The sequence below is a fragment of the Chenopodium album genome, chromosome 19 (genome assembly GCF_948465745.1).
Source record: "Chenopodium album chromosome 19, dcCheAlbu1.1, whole genome shotgun sequence".
Taxonomy (NCBI): domain Eukaryota; kingdom Viridiplantae; phylum Streptophyta; class Magnoliopsida; order Caryophyllales; family Amaranthaceae; genus Chenopodium; species Chenopodium album.
Window position 1 is genome coordinate 717,709 of NC_137852.1, and position 20,516 is coordinate 738,224.

General features: G+C 34.9%; 3 protein-coding genes across 4 annotated transcripts; 2 read left to right on the plus strand and 1 right to left on the minus strand.

Moving 5' to 3' along the window:
• Nucleotides 1-388: 388 nt before the first annotated feature.
• Nucleotides 389-11,072, plus strand: LOC145593639 (bifunctional purple acid phosphatase 26-like). 2 transcript variants are annotated; one of them, XM_081649931.1, is made up of 10 exons: nucleotides 389-546; nucleotides 2,567-2,784; nucleotides 3,317-3,514; nucleotides 4,625-4,736; nucleotides 5,678-5,904; nucleotides 6,532-6,670; nucleotides 7,432-7,652; nucleotides 8,977-9,098; nucleotides 9,535-9,696; nucleotides 10,615-11,072. In XM_081649931.1, exons 2-10 carry the CDS (start codon nucleotides 2,593-2,595, stop codon nucleotides 10,649-10,651), a joined length of 1,410 nt encoding a protein of 469 aa, XP_081506057.1. In that variant the 5' UTR covers nucleotides 389-546; nucleotides 2,567-2,592; the 3' UTR covers nucleotides 10,652-11,072. The 2 variants fall into 2 exon arrangements, with proteins under 2 accessions (XP_081506057.1, XP_081506058.1); XM_081649932.1 differs by having other exon boundaries at nucleotides 5,777-5,904.
• Nucleotides 11,073-11,863: 791 nt separating this feature from the next.
• Nucleotides 11,864-12,787, plus strand: LOC145596055 (putative F-box protein At5g55150). Its single transcript, XM_081652486.1, has 2 exons — nucleotides 11,864-12,163; nucleotides 12,245-12,787. Exons 1-2 carry the CDS (start codon nucleotides 11,864-11,866, stop codon nucleotides 12,785-12,787), a joined length of 843 nt encoding a protein of 280 aa, XP_081508612.1.
• A 505-nt stretch (nucleotides 12,788-13,292) lies between these two features.
• Nucleotides 13,293-20,046, minus strand: LOC145593688 (synaptotagmin-5-like). Its single transcript, XM_081650007.1, has 13 exons — nucleotides 19,733-20,046; nucleotides 19,487-19,591; nucleotides 19,342-19,392; nucleotides 19,115-19,235; nucleotides 18,159-18,280; nucleotides 17,667-17,768; nucleotides 17,350-17,424; nucleotides 15,963-16,042; nucleotides 15,455-15,605; nucleotides 15,147-15,377; nucleotides 14,248-14,541; nucleotides 14,011-14,124; nucleotides 13,293-13,812 (listed from the first exon to the last, which is right to left on the minus strand). Exons 1-13 carry the CDS (start codon nucleotides 19,835-19,837, stop codon nucleotides 13,666-13,668), a joined length of 1,698 nt encoding a protein of 565 aa, XP_081506133.1. The 5' UTR covers nucleotides 19,838-20,046; the 3' UTR covers nucleotides 13,293-13,665.
• Between the last annotated feature and the right edge of the window lie 470 nt (nucleotides 20,047-20,516).

Sequence of the window (20,516 nt, forward strand, 5' to 3'; positions counted from 1 at the left end):
TTCGCATCATTATAACAAACGTGAAACAGTCGAACAACTAACGCCTCGTACAATCATACTTATCAAACAAGTTTGGTAGAACTGGTGGGAACTCAAAATCATAAGTTCGAGTCCCACTAGTCCACTACCATCTATATTTGCTTGGAAATAAGGGATCCTTTACATCCTCAACTCTCAAGCGTAAGCCTATGAAGTTGGGCTAACTTAACATATGAGAGGGGTATCATTTCAACTTTCAATAGGGTTTTTCATTTTACCAGGAAAAAAAAAAAAATATGTAGTATATTTTGACTTATTTTTACAATAGTCAACGACGTCAAACTCGAGTTTATTTATGCAGAGGAATGGAAGATGCTTGTTCCTTTTCCCGCACTTACCAGGCTACCTACCTACCTACCTACCTACTGATAACTTCCTGCTAACAGTCTTCACTTTTCTGTGTTTTCACCTCAAACATTCTGATTGTTCTTTGTCCCATTTCCGATTTGACCATACTTTCTCGAAAATTCCCGAAATTCAATTATTTGTTCTTGATTTAATTTCCAGGTAACTGTTTGATCTTCAAAACCCTTTATGTTTTGGATCAAATTTCGATTAATTTTGTTGCTGTAATATTATCATATGCTGTAATTTGATTTCAGTTGTCAAATTGAACTGGGTATTGTCAATTCGTTCCAGATTTGGGTGTTTAATTTCATAATTTGAAAATTGTATGTTGTTTTCTTGATGCTATGCATAATAATAGAAAGTTGTGTGCTTGATTATTAATTTTGGTGAGGAATGTAGATGCAAATTGATCATCTATGTTAAATGTTAGGGTTTCTTAATTTTTCTTTTTTTTTTTTTTTTTTTTTTTTTGTTGGATTTTGTGTAAAATGTGATACAGTAAAAACTACTCTTGCAAAAATCAGCTATTGTTGGTATGTAATGATAATGTCTTATTGTAAATAGAGTGTTAGGGTTGCCACAGAAGTCGAGCAGTTAAAACACATAACTTTTTTAATTCTACGGTGTTAAAAGACAATGGAAATAGCCAAGGAGTATTGGACAATATTGGAGTAATATTAGTAAAACATTGATTATGCTCAATTTTCTTCTTGTGAACCAAAATAAGTGAAGTATAGAGTAACTTTAGCTATAAGAATGTATATTTGTAAGGAAGATTCATTTTTCGCATAATTGTATTTGTAGTTTTTTTGGTATGTATTTGTTGATTAGTGTTGGTTTGTGAGATGGAAGCTGTGATAGGAGCTTATAATGGTTATTTTCATCACTAGTTACTGTAATCTGTATGATAAAGCCTTGAGTTAGTTCCTTAGAGAAGGATTTGCACAGAGAAGCACCCCGGTTCTAATGGAAGGGGGTCCTATTTTCTAGTAAGCGGAACATATGACCTGCCCTTAACTAGTTTTATGGCTTCCACAACTGCCAAAGCCAAATGTCTCAAGAGTATCAATTTCTTTGAAAGACTTGAGAGCTGGCAACCACTAGGGAATGAAAAGGGCTTAGTGCTGAGAGAAAACTTCCTTCATTTCTTCCTTCTTAGTAGTCCCTTCTTTATCAAATTTCAATTTAACTAGAAGCACCTTGGGGGTCTGGCCTGTGTAGAATCAGAAAAACATCCCTTCTGACGACTGATATTGGTTGGAGTGGTTATAATATTAGAGAGATTTATACAGAATTTCCTCTTATTTGGGGTAAAAAGAGGAGAAAAGGGATTATTTATTGCCTTTGTTTCCTATCCATTCCTATCAAAGCTAATCTACTAGGCATTTTCTTTGTTATTCCATTGGTTTATTTTTGTTGGTGTGCAATGGGACTAGAGTGGGTATTGGGATTATTTGTTATGAGAAGCCCATCATTGATTCATTTTTTTTCCATGCATTTATCATTAATCAACTTTACAAATACATCTATTTCACACTTTATGGTTTCAAATGCGCATAGCTTGTTCTGGCAATCTGGGAACATTGAGAAAAAATCCTCGAGATAGAGAGGGGTCCATCAGAGAATTTTGATTGAAAGTACTTCAGCTCACTTGTACTGTTATTCTTTTTATAAAGCTGTTCAATTTGGAAGAACAAAGGTCCGTATGAAGGATAGGGATTTAGAGTTGATAGCAGTATAAAGTATATCCTTGTCTCCAAATGTGTGTATTATGTGCTACTAAAAGGAAGATATTAATCATCTTCTCTTTCTACTATTTGATGTTGCTGGTCCTTATGGTGTATGCCTTTTGTGTTAGATAAAACCAGAAGGTGCTTTACATCTTTGATGGGCTGGTATTTGGGTTAGTAAAAATCTGATGTTTCTGGTGATACTATGGGTGTTATTGTAAGAGCAAAATGAACGTGTCTTTGTAATAGAAGTAAAGTGGGTGAATTGTGGGATTGTAGGGTGTTTGCAACCTCTATTTGTTGGGTGTAATTTTTCTTAATTGCTTTCTGATGTACACAGTGTGCCATGGTTTCTTGCCATTCTTTTTCTGTTTTATAAAGGCATGTTCTCCTGTGGCTGCATATTGCATATTTTCTTAATTTTTCTATTTGGACCGTCAATTTTGAAGGAGGAAGAAGTGCTTTGTGAGGATCAATGCTCGTAGCTTTCAGGACCAAGCGATTACGCATTCATTTTTTATTGTTGTTTTCTACGATATTGAGTTCTTTGAGCAGTGGGCATGCTGGGATAACTAGCGCCTATATACGATCAGAATGGCCCTCTGTTGACATCCCTCTTGATAATGAAGTTTTTGCAGTTCCAGAGGGTTTCAATATTCCTCAGCAGGTTTGTAGCTTGTTCAATAACATTCAAAACTTTCTCATATTTCATAAATTATACAACGCGTATGCTTGAGCTGCATAATATATACGTACCCTTTCAAAATCTAACATGAATCATTATTTAAGATGATTTATGTGCTACATTTATCTTCAATACTACAGTAAATAGAAATATTGAATATTTCCTCAAAAAAAAAAAAGAAATATTGAATATGGTAGAGAAGCTGGCATTGCGTGCATCTTCAAATTGTCCTCAAGGGTATTATATTCACGATTTTGGTGCTAAAATTTAAAAGGACTGTGAAAGAAGATTTCTGTTACCATTCTGAAAGGGCCTATCAATCCCCACTTTCGTTATGTACTTTCTCTCACTGAAAGAGAAACAAGGATGAACAAGTGATCATTAGTTTTGTGCTGATTTGTATACTTATAACATTTTTGCTAGTAGTGCTTGACATGCATACACATTCCTTAATTTTCAAATTAAAGTGAAACTTCGTGCTAATATCTATTTGCAAAAATTCTATGACAAACAGGTTCATATAACCCAAGGAGATTATGATGGGAAGGCTGTCATGATTTCATGGGTTACACTTGATGAACCAGGCCCTCGCAAACTACAATATGGAAAATCCAAGGAGTACAACTTTAGTGTTGAAAGCACTGTGACTAACTACACTTTCTATAAATATAATTCTGGTTACATTCATTATTGTCTTCTTGATGGTCTTGAGGTATGTACTTTTACTGGCGAATGGCTATTTGATATGCGTATGATATAATGATTCAGATAGCGCCTTTAAATTAATATATTTAGACATTGTGTTATACTGTTATTGCATCTCTCTAACTTCCATATTAGACAACTCAAGCTGAACACTTTAAGTTATTGATTAAAATTCAAGTCTTCCTCAATTACTCTTACAAGTGCATCATAGGAGTAGCTATGTTTGTCAAACTACATTTGTTAGATTTTTGATATTTTTTATGCTTTGGGTGATCAGTGAACTTTGTCTCTAGACACCCTGATAATCTCTATACATTGGAAAAGAATGAAGTAAAGCTCCCCAACTCAATAGTTTCTATAGTTGTCTAGTTTTCTCGGCACTCTCATCTGACATAGCTGCACTTTTAAAAATTATAGCATGTTAGAGCACTCTCACTCATGGGCATTTTTTTTGCCCATGAGGAAATTTTAATGAAAACAATGAAATTTTGGCTTCCCACTCATGAGCATCAGAAAAAATGCCCATGGGGAAATCTTCAAATGCCCATAGCAATGGCAAAAACTAATTGCTACAGTAGTGTGGGCCATGGTACCAAATCAGCAAAAAAATAAAAGAAAAATAAATAAATAATGTGATGATAGTAATATTTTAGGAGAGAGAAAAAATAAGAGAGAGAATGGTGTGGGTTTTTTCTTAGCCCATGAGTGTGTGAGAAGTTGTAGAAAAAAAATGCCCACAAGAAAAAGTGGAAAAGAGGAGTGAGAAAGTGGGTAGAGAGATAATGGCATTTTTTTTATTTGCCCATGAATGAGAGTGGTCTTATAGGCATTAGATATGTTCAGATACTAGGCTGTCTTAGAGTTTTAGATCATGTTAATTACTTTTTGATGGTATACTAAGTTTTTTCAGTCGGTATTCAATGTTTTGCCAGCTACTATTTTTCTCATCTCATTACAGATGATATCATGATAAAACTACATCATACTTAATTAATCTGGATATTTCTGATGCTAAAGTAATATAATTAATCAAATATTAATATGCTATCATCTAATATTCTTTTCTACCCTTTTAAGATCTTACAATCTTACTTCTTTTCATACCCTTACATTACAGTATAGTACAAAATACTATTACAAGATTGGATCAAGTGACTTGTCTCGAGAATTTTGGTTTCAAACACCTCCAAGGATCCATCCCGATTCTCCTTATACTTTTGGAATTATTGGTAAGTATTGTAATGAAAGTCGTGGGATGAATATTTTATCCTTAGGCAGAGGCTGATTAGTCAGAATCTACTGTGAATTTATACATAGGAAGCTTCATCTGCGGTTGTGTTCAGTACTTCAGTTTACTCGATTTTTTTTTTTTTACTTTATCTTGTTCCTTACGATTCCCTTATGAAAGTGTCATCTGAAAATTAAGTTTAATAATGCATGGTTAGGTTTTGTTGGCAGTTGTCATGCTTTCAGATTCAAATATTGCAATTGTGGTTGTTTCAGATCCATATATCTTTCAGCCTTGAACATGTTGTGTTAGCATATGAGATCATGCATCTGCTCTGTATGAGCACTATGAGGCTGAGAAATACTATACAAGTCAATAATTCATACAATATTGATTGAGTGCAGAGGCTATATTCTTGCTGAGTATCAATAGTGTGGTTATTAATTAGTGTGGTGAATGTATGATGTTTCCTACACATGTGATGGGTTGTTCATCCACAACTGAAAATAAAGTATGTAGCATAGAGCCTAATAGACATCTTGGTGAAAGTAAATATAAGTCTATTGCGTATTCTAAGGTATCTTACATTCTTACGTGATGAAAATGCTAGATTTATGGCCGATTCAAGCACATTTGGAAGTTTGGAACAGTATAACATCGATTTCAATTGCATACGTTTTCTCACACATTTCCATTACCAGAAACTCAGCGTAGTATCCCTGACAATTCTGAGTGTTACTGGTAGACTGGCAATTAGAACTTTGATATTAGTTGGTGACATAAATTCACCTTTTTGTGTATATGTGGTTGCGATAGCTGATGTATTGTGCAACATCCATTCCGTCTTGGTGCTTTTTTTCTTTTCCTGTTGATGCACTTTTTTCTGAGCTCTATATAGCTGGATAATTGAGCAATTCATACCTACTCATTTTCCTGCATTAGGTGACTTAGGTCAAACATACAATTCTCTTTCTACTCTCCAGCATTACAAGCAAACTGGAGCACAAACTGTACTATTCGTGGGTGATCTTTCTTACGCAGATCAATATAAGTACAATGATATTGGGGTTAGGTGGGATTCTTGGGGCCGCTTCATTGAGCCAATTGCCGCATACCAACCATGGATTTGGACGGCTGGCAATCATGAGATAGAGTATATGCCAGATTTGGTAAGATTATGGTTGCAGATGCCTCAACATTTTATCAGGTGTCTAATTTATTCTATTTTATTTTTGTGTTGGGGGAGAGGGGGGGGGGGGGGGTATGCAAGAGATTTTGTATTTCTCTTCTGAAATTATATTACATACCAGTAGTTTTTTAAATATACCAAAGAAGACTATGGAGCCAAGGGGAGGGACCACTTTCCTAGAAGAGTTAATAGAATATTTCTATCGGTTGCCCATCTCCAACATCCCATATCTGGGATTTGTAAATTTCTATGAATGCCTTTGGTGCTTAAATGAGTGATATACAGTCTGTCAACTGAAGTGTGTCTTACATTAAAATGGTGTTGATGTAGAATTGGCGTTGTAGCTGCACATATTTTGTGGTTGTGTCCTTTTTTAGTGTCTTTGAGGTTGGTTGGTAATCTTGGTACTGCTGTACACTTCCTCCAATTTCTTTAATTTGCAACATTTGGTTTGGCGACAAGATTTAGGATACGGAGTAAAGTGTCTTGTTATCTTTGTAATTTTCAAGAGGTACATGCTAGCTGATATTATGCTTCCGTTTGGTGTTGCTTTATAAGATTTAACTGCCATATTTTCTGTAATTTATATTATGCTATATTTTTTCAGGGGGAACTAACTATGTTCAAAAATTACCTACATAGATATCCTACTCCCTATGTCGCCTCCAAAAGCAGTAGCCCTCTCTGGTATTCTGTTCGCCGTGCATCTTCTCATATTATTGTGCTATCCAGTTATTCTCCATTTGGTGATTTCTTCTTCCTTGTATTCTTTTCATGCAGATCTGTTTATTATGAATTGTTTTGATCTGATTCTTGCATTTGATTATATAGTGGTATTCCGTTATCCATGAAGAATTCATATATTGCTTTCAAGATTGTGTTGAGCTAGCATCTCACCCCCCCCCCCCCCCCCCCACCCTTCCGAAAAGAAAGAAAGAAAAAAAAAACAACTTGAAAAAAGTGAAAATGCAAAGATGAATAGAACATTAGGTGGTTTGTTTTTGTAGTCTTTGATCTAGGTCTTTAGATTACTCTTGAAGCATTAAAGCTTTGTAATGGGTTGGAGTCAGTGTTAATATTTTCATTCTATATCAGAAATAATAGGTGAAATTTTAATCAATATTATAAATATTATGTTAAGTGATACAATTTTCTAATGATGAAATATCATATATGTTCCATGTTTTAAACCCAGCCGTTTGTGATTCTGATGATTATATTCATATTATTGTTTTATCTTTTGTTTTCATATAGTCTTAAATGCTTTGTTTGTTTAATTACTTTTTAAACTTCTCATGGAAAGAATAAATTATTTTAAAGGCGTACCTGTTTTTTCTGACCGGAAAATAGGTATTGCAACATTTTGCAGAGCTATATTCCTACTAGGTTTACTGTTTCAATTTGCTGTTCATTAAATACTTCAATGGACTATTCCTTGGGTGATGCTTGGATTTTGTCAGACTCCAAACTCTGCACATGCTGATGACTTTGTCTTCATATTGAACAGTTAAATATACTCCACAATGGATGTGGCTCAGAGAAGAACTCCGAAGGGTGAATAGAGAAAAAACACCTTGGCTTATTGTTCTGATGCATGCCCCTCTTTACAGCAGTAATGTAGCCCATTATATGGAGGGTGAAAGTATGCGTTCTGTGTTTGAGAGCTGGTTTGTTCAGTACAGAGTTGATTTTGTCTTTGCTGGCCATGTCCATGCTTATGAAAGATCAGTATGTGTATTCTTTTCCTTTATTCCTGGGATTTCATAAAGTGCTCATGTCCTACTTGCTTATATTGTTCTATGTTAAGATTGAACTTTAAACTTTCCTTGCTATGTAAAGAATATAAAGCATACAATTCTTTAATTATAAGCATACAAACCTGAGATACCTATAAATTATAGCCATAATAAAACTTGGGAATGGGTTGGTCAAACATCTGATCAGACATGCTCTGACGTTCCAATATGGTTTGAAGTTGCTATGAATAAACTGAAACTGTTGAAGTTGGGAGGTTCATACAGCTCAACTTACATGGCTTGACTTTAGGCATTGGAAACTTTTGTTTTGGGTTTAGGATTGAAGTGGGATAAGATAGATCAGATAAAATTTATCATTTACAGTCCGTTAATGAAAGACGTTTGGTTTGCTGGCTATGCACCTGCCTTTTTTCAACTTCGATGGCCCATGGTTCAATTCCATGAGAGCCACTACTGTGCTTGATGCCCAGTAGGCATTTGCCTGGAATTTGTTGATGGGTCAGCATGGGGCAGGGGTGAGGGGAACCCTATGTGTAGGTCAGTCAATTTTTGGCCTGGGCTTGCTAATTTTGGACATGCTAAACATTATTAACTCCAATGGGAGTTTTCCCATTTAATTGTCACAATCAGTTAGAATCTATTCCCTCAAGGTAAAATAAGAAAATGTATGGGATACTGTTGTAAGGCGGAAATAATAATACCACAAGTGATAACTTTGTGAGGCTTCCCAAAATTGCTGACAACTACTTGGGGAAGCAGGGAAAACTGTTATGCAGCTCTGCACCTTGTTTCTGTCAATCTGTCTGTTAAGCATGGTTTGTTATCTTTATAGGCTATCCGATGGTGTTAAAAATAAACTAAGGTAGTAACCTAGCCATATTTAATCTTTTTATTATTAGTTTAAGATGATTTGGCTATGTAAATCAGAGACCAAGTGAGGCTCTAGTAAGAGGCTTGAAGAGTGGCAAAGTGATGGGTTGCGAGGGGCAGGGGAAGACCTAAGAAAACTTGGAAGAGGGAGATTGAGAGTGATATGAGTGCTTTTGGGATTGAGAAAACATGGTGTTGGGTAGGGTGGATTGGAGGGAGAAGATGCATGTCAAGGATGTATCGTGATTTTATATACTATATATACTTTGTTGTTTATTTTAATATTTACTGAACTCGTGTTTTTGTAAACTCTACTTATTTCCCCTGCTAAGGTTTTCTCAAACCTTTGGGTGTTTTTCCCACAAGTTTTTCCTCTCTTTTCTATCCCCTAACACATAAGCTTTTTCTTTTATTGTTGATTTCAGTATCGAATGTCTAACATACACTTCAATGTAACAAATGGCGATCCGTATCCTGTACCTGATAAAGCAGCTCCAGTTTACATAACCGTTGGAGACGGTGGAAATCGAGAAGGTTTAGCTGCCAAGTAAGTATGATAAATTGTGCTTGAGATTCCTTTAATTAATGCTTTCTGCTTTTCACAATGGTGGTTGCTTCTGGGGACTCTTTTGTAGTTCATGTTAAAGTTCTGTTACTCGAAAATATCCTGTACTGAACAGGTTTTGCTTTTATTTTACAAAAAAAAACCTGGAAATGGCAACTTACCATAGCCCTGAACAACCCCCTCTGACTATTCAGAAAAAGAAAAAAAAAAAAAAAGAGAGAGAGAGAGAGAGAGTTGTGTAGGCTAATTCCATTATTTCTTAATGCAAACTGACTGAGCTTCCCACCACTTTTTTTTTTTTTTTTTTAATAAAGTCAGGACATATAGAATGACACTAGTCCTGATCATGGTTATTTTTGCGTCTTGGATTTCTTCCCTTATGATCATTCTGTATATCTGAGGGTTATTCAATTTACAGGTTCTGGGATCCACAACCTGACTATTCTGCGTTCCGAGAAGCCAGTTATGGGCATTCCACACTGGAAATACAAAACAGAACCCATGCAATTTACCATTGGAATCGCAATGACGACGGGAAAAGTATACCAACAGATTTTGCAGTATTCCATAATCAATACTGGTATGTGTTGCTGCTCACCTCTAGTCTTTCATTCTGTAGTCAACTTTCATACTTTGAGAAAAGGGTGAGCGTGTCTGTGTAGGTAAAAAACAATGGGATAATAGAGTATGAAAACTCATGCTTTTAATCTTTTTTATAGTTTGTTGAATCTAGTGTGTTTCTATTTGCTGCATAGGCTTTGGATACCCAGTATGTAAAAATTCGGTACTTGATACCTGAATTCAGCAAGTATCAACCTGCATTTGACACTCGCATGTCAGGAATCGATACCCAAATTATTAAAAGTTGAAATAATTTGTGTTAGTTGAACCATGATCGGTTTAATACTTTAAAATTAATGTATGAAACAAATTAGGAATTTTCAATGCAATCATTTTACAATATTGGGAGTTAGTTAACTAAAAAAATGTATCTTTTGATGCAAGCAATTATTAGTAAATGTCTATGGACTCTTGCTTACATCTCCAATGCAGTGATTAAAAAAGTCTTGTTGTAGTTAGGAGGGAATTTGGGGAGGGATACATTATCTTTTCTAATGAACATAAGTACAAAATTCTCTTATATTACAAAAGTATGTTCAAGTTTGCATTATGATGATTTCATAGCTTGTAGCATTTTTCATGTGAAAGTTCTGATTGTATATTACTAAAATTAGTATTGCATTTTATATCGAATTAGGTTTGTTACACGAATCGTTGGACTTGGTACTCCGTCCGAAATCAATTGTCTATTCTGATGTACTCATGGACCTATTTTTTTTGGATTGGACTTTTGGGTTTTCTGATTGTTTTTGCACAATTTTACGAAGTATTAGAGTAGTAACATTTCACAAGGTAGTGAAATAATGAAGTATTTTACCTGCTGCCCTTACATGTGGTGGTCTAATCTTCAAAAACATACTTGTCTATCGTATTCTAGGGCTAGCAACATGCGCCGCAGGAGACGAGGAGGCTGAAATAGGGATGTATCAATTTTGGTACTGATGTCAACTGTCACATTCCTGTTAAACCTTGAAACATTGAGGGATGCACATGAATATATAGAAGGCAGTTTCAAATTTTTGAGGAGGGCAGCAGTATTTATATGCTTCAGGAATCTTACCTACTACATCGGACCTGGACGGACGAATGATCTAGGTTGTCGTGTAATTTGCAACATGGGTTGTAAAGCTTGCCAAGTACTCCGTATAATGATATGATATTGATGTGTAAGCCCTTATTATTTTAGTGATTCAATTCTTTGTTTTGTGTATAGTTCAAAGTACTCTCCATTTTTTTATTAAAAAATTATGAAAAAAGACGACGTAGGATGGTAGGACCGTAGGAATAATAATATTCAATAATTGTATTATGGTAAAAATTTAAGTAATAAAAAAGATCAGAGTATTTTTTTTTTTTTTAAAAAAAATATTTTTTATTTGAATAAGGAGGATAATATTCCAAAAAAAAAAAAAAAAATCGAGCCTGCAAAACAAAACATTATAAGTTAGGGTTTCCTTATCCAGTCCATGTAGAAGTCTTTGCATAGATATTCTTGTTTCGGCATCTCCTAGACTCCTACTTCCTCCGTTTCTATTTAGTTGACGCGTTTGATTTAGGCACATATATTAAGGAGAGGAGAGAGTGATAGAGAATGAAAAAGCAAGTGGGGTAGCTTGTAAATGCAAGGTAAAAAATTTACCCAAAAAGGAAACGTGTCAACTAAAAAGAAACTTCCTAAAAAGGAATACGTGTCAACTAAAAAGAAACGGAGGTAGGATATAAATAGGTGACAATAGGAAACAAGGGTAAAATCTAATAAATTCACAAATTCACAGTAAGCGTAAACATTGTGTTAGACAATTGATATAACTATATGCTTTTTGTGTTTAATGTTATAATCTGAGATGGGTGATTGGTCAACGTTGCCTTGTGATATCCCCGGAGAAATAGCTCTGAAATTGAATTCATTTGATAACTTTGTTAGTTTTTCTGCGGTACAATTCATGGAAACATGTTTCGTCGATGGTGAAAGCGGAGTGGGTTGAAAATAAGTTAACCACACCTTGGTTGTTGTTAGCCGAGCCTAGTGAAAGCGAAGACAAAAGGAAAACCCGCAACTCTTTGGGAAACGATGCTGGGGTTCTAAATATGGCTGGATCGCTACGTTTGGCGTAGACCGTGAATTTATGTTGGTTAATCCTATTACTAAAGCTAAGTTGAGCCTCCCATCCCTACTCACCTTGCCATATTACCCTCAATATGAAGGTGATAATAAGTTAAAATCTTATCGTATGCTTCAAAGAGGTGGAAAAGAGCGTGTTAAAGATTGGACGCTGAAAATTTTGGTGGAAAAGGCTGTGGTACTCAACATTGAGGATGACTTATTTGTGATGGTGATACATAAGCCGTTTCACAATCTAGCGTTGGCTCGGCCCGGAGACCAGGAATGGACTCCGGTGCTAACAGAATGTAGCACAAAGTGCCAGGTTAAGGATGTCATGGATTGGGATGGGAAAATTGTCATCACGTATATGGATGGATCACTTGCATATTGAGATATTGATAAGCATCCCATTAAGCCAAACACTTTTACTTCCTTATTTTTCATCGATATTTTGCAATTCGAAGCAGTTGGAAGTGTGTACATTGTGGAATTGGATGGCGATTTGCTTGTTGTCTTACGCCATAGGAAGAGTGGTCTAAAATATGATGAGCGGCGTCTACGTACTAGGATTACCAAGCGTTGGTCCAACGGAGATTGCTATCGTACCTATGATTTCCAAGTTTATAAATATGTTGGTAACACAACTAAGTCATGGAAGCAGGTTACGGATCTGGGTGAACATTTGTTATTTCTTGGTGATAATATTGCCATTGCTCTTCATATATCAAAGGCTCCTAATTGCCACCAAAATACTATCTACTTCATTGATGATGAAACTTATCATTGGAAAATGTCGTTCGAAACAGAAGTCCGTGGCCACGATATGGGTATGTTTGACATGGCGACCGAAAAAATTCAACCATTTTATCATAAAAGCACTGGTATAATAAAAACTGATATAATTTCTCAGTATTCTTCTCCTATATGGTTTATGCCCAAGTTTTAGATTTAACATGTTTTCTTATTTTATTATAGGCCAAGTATAAAGATCCTTCAAGGCTTCAACGATTCCCAATGTTTTATTTTAGTATAAATATGAATGCCGTCTTCCAATGTAAATCATCAAACACTCAATGATAATATTGTTTTAAAGTTATGTATGTGTTTATTAATTCTTAGCAATTTTAAATCCCTTCTAAAATTTGCCCAAATAATTATTATATAGATCAAAATCGTAGTATATTGGATGTTGTTAGATTCGTCAAAATTTCAAAATTTTAAAATTATTTTGATTCAAATTATATTGAATATATACATAGTCAAAGATTTGTATTAGAGATCGTGAAAGTCAAAAGAGATGAGGGGGATTGGGAAGGGGATGGTGATTCGGGGGAAAGTGGAAGGGGTGATGACAAGGGTGGTGGGAGGGCCAACAAAAGGGGGCTGAATTTGGCACTGGCGGCGGGGTGGTGGGGGAAGGGTATTTTTTTATTAATGCATGAAAAAGCACATTGTATGACTAATGCTTTATATTCATATGATCGAATTTTATACATGACGTGGAAATCAGATCACCTTAGCAGAAGAATAATTGAACAAAAACTCTAAAAATCCTATGTACATAATCTACTGTGTTTGGGTTTGAACTTTTGATATCTCTGGTCATTACATCTATAGCAGTAAATATCATTTACCACAAAGAATGACCTGAATCATGCAGAAATTTAATCACTTGGTCTCACCATAACATATATTCCACGGAAGTTGAACTGAGCTTGCACTTTTTGTTAGTCATATGCTCAAATGAGGGAGGAAAGTCGAGGAAACGTTTTGATATTTGTGTACCTTTCGAGCACTCCTTTCACAGCGTCGTGCTTTTCCTACTTAAACATCCCTCATTATTGGCTGAGGAGTCCACTTCAGATGCAAGGCTAGCCTTCCGGATGTTGTTCCGTCTAGATCAAAGATGTCGTAGAGATCCCCTTCCAGCAGTACTCTAGTAAGTGTCATGATGCATCTTCCCATATAATTCTGCAATATTAGATAGAGATAAATTATTTGAATTTTCCAGAGAGCGATACTCTGTAATTTGGAAACAGTGTGAATAAGGTACTTGAGACTTGATAGCAACTGGGCAACAGAGCATTGCATTGATGTCCTGATGATAAATGTAATTAACTACTTGTGGACTAGTAGAAGAAACGGTAAATTTCAGGCTAATGAACTTACCTTTCCGATTGTGTCATGATCATACACCTCAAAAATAAGTAGTTCGTGCAAAGCATCCTCCACAACAAAGTCAAAGGTTTGGTTCCAAACAGGATTTAGAGTTTCATTTAGAACCTGCAATTGAATAGAGAAATTGGTTAAGCATGCAGCAATTTCTGAAGAAAAGTCCAACTGCAAGCCATAAATTAAGGCAGTAAGGCACAATAATGCAAACACTGATCAATAATGAATACATACTCTAGTTTTCATTTTTGTTCCTGCTTTCTTCAGTGACACAGTCACATAAGGATCAGACTTTCCAGTCAGATCCATAACGGGCAAATTTTCTGCAGATACTACTGTTACAGAAAGCACCCCTCGAAGGATGACCTCATGCTTCTTTTCACTGGTTTTTCTTTCGATATCACTGACATCATCCTCAGTTGTGTCTTTCAAGACTCTTTCCACATCCGTCAGCGGCACAATAGAGGAAAAAGGATTTAGAATCTGATTTTCAGTGCCAAATGGACAATATAAGAGCTCCAGATGCACCTGCATTCCGAAAGAAGCCAAGTGAAAATTAAGTCTCCTCTTTCTCAAGCTTCTCTCTTATTAGCCTCACCACGAGGTTTATAAAAGAAGGCAAGAAACTAAGAATTGAGAGGATTGAACCAAAAATAGGAAACATTTGTATTTCAAATCTTGTATACTATCACCAATATACTTCTAACAGATGATTTCAATATCTCTACTCTTAAGTAGTTCAATCATTCTCATTCATTATACTTTTATATCCTGCTACCTTATTTTTTTTTTAAAAAAAAATCTAAGTATCAGATAAGAAAATGAAACTAAATTTCACTGACTTGCACCTCCGAAAATAATAGATAATATATGAGCAGGATAAACCAATAATTTAAAAATAAATAAATAAGTTCACAAGCTATTGGGTTGCTGAACACAATGTCAAAAAATGTGGAGAAGCAATTTGATACAACATTGAAAAATTTTAGCAAACACTCTCTTCTGTTTTCACCTCCTACTTACAGGAAACAATTTAATTTCATTTCCATTAGTTTTCTGACTTTTTACGTTGTTCAGTTACAAAAACCTAATAGAAAGGAAATCAGTAAAGATTTGTGAGACAGGTTCCTTACCTGACCTCTATTTTTTTTATCCCTCTGAACCTTCAGGTCCTTGACAAGATTCAACCATTCAATTTTCACTTTACCAGGCTCAAGCACATTAATTGGTATTTGTGCACAGCCAATAAGTTGAGGAGGCTGAAGACCTTCATCATCATAGACTCTAACAGTCAAATGTTGCGTGGCTGGATCCTCAACTACGAAGTCAAAACTCTCATTCCATATTGGATTTAGTTGATTGCTCTGAAGAAATGCTACAAAGTCATCAAAGATAAAATAAAACATTTGAAACTAGAGTAGAGAATAGAACACAAACTTACAATAGTTTTACTTTTTTTGGTTCTGTTACGTAATGGGCGTATGAATAAGGAAGCAAAAGGATCAGACTTCCCAATGAGATCTTTATTTGACAGATCTTTAGCTTGCACCAGTTTCACCTCTAATATTCCATGAGGCTTCAATTCCAAGTCACTGCACGAGAAAAAGTTCACACACAAAACTATCATCAAACTCAGCTTTCAATAAAGCAAATTCCCCTCCAAAGATTCAATTTATGTTTGAAAAAAATAAACATTCCAAAGCCTTTTTTTTTTCAATCGGTCATCATCTCAATATGGTTACATTTTTTGGCTGTCCATAGTCAATTTTATATGCAGCGCCTTAGTTAAGGTCTCTTGAACTTTACTATTGACACTAGATAAACGATTGATGCGTTCATTTGAACAATTTTACGGACATAAGCTCTATTCTTTAACCTATTTATTTTTAAGAAAAAGGAAATGAGGATGAAGCCTTCAAAAGAGAACATTAAGAGTAAACAGCACTTGCCTGTAATCTCCAGGTATGATTGGTATTATCTTACGAACTGGCCACGTTATAGAGTCTTCTATAGCATCTCTTATCATTTCCTGCAAATTTATAGCCAGATTTTCAGGTTGTACGGCTCAGTAGCTTAGAAGTAAATGTGTAAGGCTTTACATACATGATACATCCTATACAATAATGTACAACAATCAAATTAAGAAACTTTTAGGGAACAGAAAAACAATGAGTTTAAAAATGTTTTCAACAAAGAAAGAATTATGATCAGCCTAATGAGTTTTTATATTTTTTTTTGTTTATTTTTTTTACCTTCTAATCACAAGGATTGAACAGAATATCTTACTGAAATTTCTAGACATAGTTAAAGGTACATGCATGCTATGTGAATATGTGATTGTAGTCAAGCTCTAATGAAAACAACTCTAAGCCAATATCATTGTCCCACAAAAAAAAAAAGGAAAATGAGAAGTATTTTTTTATTTTTAAAAAAGCTATGAAATAGTTTAACTGTTCATGCCTAATACTAAAAATCTTAAGCCATTTTCACAGTGCTGCTTGTGCTTCTAGGCTTGAGTGTTTGACTGTCTGATCCTCGCGGGAGGCATGGGATAATGAAATGGTAAAGTCAGGATTATGGTGACAGGATAGGATCTAAACACGACAATGGAAATAGCAAGAATAACGCGCAAGCGTAGCCCTTGTAATTGGAATGATCTGGGAAGGCTGTCCTATACAAAAGCTTATACCCATAAAATAGAAAAAATGATTCCCAAGGACCCCTAGTGGCCCTATGGAAAACATCTGTGTGAAATATAGCGATCATTTTATAAAAAAAGACTACTGATGGCAAGTTAAATAAGTGGTAAACAAAACCGTAGCTAATGTAGCTTGACTCGAACACACAAAAAAGGGTAGTTAAAGAAGTGACAAACAAAAGGGTAACAACTGTACTTTGCTATTGGTACTAATACTACAGAGTACTAAACAGGAAACATGTAGGGCAAAAAAACTCTCTTTCTCTCAATGCTCCTCTATTGTATTAAGTTATAATGCAGGTAGTGCATTACACAATTTATGAAGACAGGATTCCAAGAAACTGTAACCCTAAACCCCAAGCCGTATGTACCCCACACTACCTCACAGTTCAATAAAATTGCTGATGAATTGACAGCGATTTTCTCTTAATTTTGCTCTACCAAAAGAATAGGCTTCCCATAAATACACTTTAAACACGCCAAAAACCATAACAATGCATGACTAAGAGATTCAGTTGAGCAAAAACCATAACAAAGAACATTGAAGCTACACAATTTTCAAAAGATAGCAGGATCTATTCAACAGATCTGCAACAAACCAACAAGAAGCATTATTTACAGAAAAAATAATTTCTTACATCAATGGAATCAGAAAGTCCTGGAACCATGGACATGTCACCACCAATAACTTTAAGTTTAAAATCCAAGTCTTTCTGCGTTGAATCAAACAGATGGGTCAATTGACAGAAAATCAACGAACCTAATAAAATGCTCAACTTTAAGTCAACTTTTTTGAAATGCTAATATCCATTTCTCATTTGTAAGTTTTCTGATAAAGATGCCAATATATCATCTCCCATTTATAATGGAAGGCATATAAGGATAAAGGTCCTCGCAGAAAAGACAAAATAATAGAGATAATATATATATAGATATCCAAAACAAAAACCCCTACCTTTTCTCTTAGTGAATAAGATACAGCGCCAAAACAAGGAAACTCGTTCACGAGAGGCTTGAAAATTAACCTGAAGAGCCCAGTAAAACCTATATTTTTAATCTAAATAAGAACATCAAGAATAAAAACATCAATGAGCAAGTGAGAAACCATTCAAAACAATAAAGAATCCAAACTATGAAGATATGAATTATTTAGAAAAAAAGATATGCAGAAGATTTCAATAAACAGTAATTAACCTGTGAAAATAAGGTCACAATGACTGGATCAAAACTTTCTAAATCGTGCTATCCTATGTTCCTAACTCTTCTTTGATATAAATTTGGGTTTTGAAGGAGAGACAATTGAGGATGTAAGCTCATACATGAGCATTTCGGTGTATAAAAAACTTGTGCTCGTACAATTATATAGTGTACTTCAGTATATAACGCATCATATTATCATCGTAAAGGCTACTCCTACAGCAAAGAACTGAAAAGGTTACAAATGTACCTGTATAGGTAGTGCAATACCAACATGAGTTTTCACATCAAGCACAATGTTTGGATTACCATCCCACTGCATCTCTATTTCCATGACTATCTCCCCAGGTTCACTATCAAGAATGCAAATGCCTGAAAACCCAATTCATCACGCATTGAGAAAAAAAAAAAATTAAAAATAAAAAATTTAAAAAAATCAGCATTAGATACTTAACTATAAGAGTAGTAACATGTCATATTACCTAGTAACAACCTAAAATAATGACACTAAAAGGATCTGAAGTTCAACCATTAAACTGAGCTCACACATAGCCTAAAATTTAGGCAACTGTGCAACAGAGCTTGCATTATACTGCTTAGGCACTCTAATTAAGAGTGCTGCCAAGACATCACCATTCAAAACCCAACCATGAAAAACATTGATCATGATCAGGACCACAATTAGGGCCAAGAGAAGCTAAACAGCATCTACTTTATTGGACATGATAATAAATCAAAGAAGCATATAATGGTTCATGAATTATATCTTGAATGTCAAAACACTGTTGATTTGTTCTAATATTTCCGATATCAAGAGCTTCCAGCATTTAAGAGCTTACAGGCAATTGCTAATCATCATTCTCATAGCTGACATAACCTCTGGTGGGTAGAACACTAGAGAAAGTAATATAATGATCATTTAAAGAAGAAACAAATCTCATATATCCTTGAATAAAGTTGAAAATGGTTCAATTTCAGCTAATTGCTAAATTTTCCAAAGTGTCAAATCAACTACTTCTCAATAAACACCACATCAAGTGATAGAAAATATAACTACCTCACTAAATAAACGTGTACAATATAAACAAAAATCAATTACATTCTCCAATTTATGCCACAAAAACTTTCATCAAGAGATAAAATACTTTGTATACCAATTTCAATTCAGCACCCGATGTTTCAGAAACTCGCAATCAGCACACTGACCTGTAAACTGAGGGGCCACAGTTCCAAGAGTCAGCTTCTTAAATGTCATGGAGGCTAATATGACAGGTCTATATTGCTCAAGAATCGGTTCCACCGTGCTCCTAATCAGCTCTGATGCTGCCTAATTAAACAGCCAAAACTCACACAATTATTTCCAAATCAATCACAATACATAGTTATGAGTCTTTTATGGCCAATTTCAATGATTGCAAGATGAAATAACTTACTTCATTAATATAAGGCCATAGTTTCTCTAACTGAGTATTAAGCCATTTTAGCTGCAATTTAACAGAACCCAATATTATTTCATTTGTTACCATTTTAAGCATGTTCAATTCTCCAAAACAAGAAGATTGCAACAATCTAAACCACCTTTTCCATTTGAGGAAAGATAACCCATGGTGGGTATTGCTCAGGTGTGAATATCTTCCTAGCATCCTCCACTGTCATCCTAGAGAAAGCAGCCACTGTTGCAGCCTTAAGCAACAAAATCAAAATTTTAATGCACAGCAACATAAACCCATCAAACAGCAACAACAAAAATTTGATCTTTGGCAACAAGAACACATTATAAATTGAATTTGATTGCATTAAGATAGGTAGGAGGGAGAAAGAGACCAAATCGGTGCGGCGTTTGGCGCGTATGTTCTCATAATACACCATAGCCATGATCAATCCAATACCAGAAGCAATACCAAGAACAATTCCTAAAACAAAACCCATTATTTACGATTTTAGCTGAAATCAAATGGTTTTTGATCAGTTTGGTAAAATATGCTGAGAATTTGATGGGGTTCAATTTTAATGATGTGTTTGTTCATTGAGACATTTTATCGAACAGGTGGTGAGCATTTAGGAGAGAGAAAAGGGAAGAATCCAAAAGAAGGTGTGAAGAAGCGAGAATGTACGAACGTGATTATGTGAATTAATTTAGGATTTAAAAAAAAAGATTCGTTGATTATTATAAAAAAACATCTGCTTTTGGGTTTGTGTTGTTAGTTAATTTAGAGGGTGTATTCCAGTTTTAGAAAAGGTAGTTTTTATTGTTGGAGAAGTTACTCCATTGCCACCTCTTTTTGTTTTGCTTGATTCTTTAACTTTCCCTTTTTATACCAAACAAGGTGTTTTTGTTTGTTGTATGTTGTCTACTTGTCCAAGAGATTAGTTTTCACAAGTCATTGCTTTGAAAACATTAGTTGGTTTTGATGGTACATAATATACTACTAGACTGTGTCAATGACTCAATGTACTAAACTACTAATGTAGTATGAGCTCCTACGGTCATAATTGCTAAAGCGGATAATTTTTACTCCGTATGGCACTATAATAAGCGCAATTTTTTTAACCAATCAAAGTTTTTTTTTCTTATAAAATGCTAGAAGAAATACACTTAGGAGTGGAC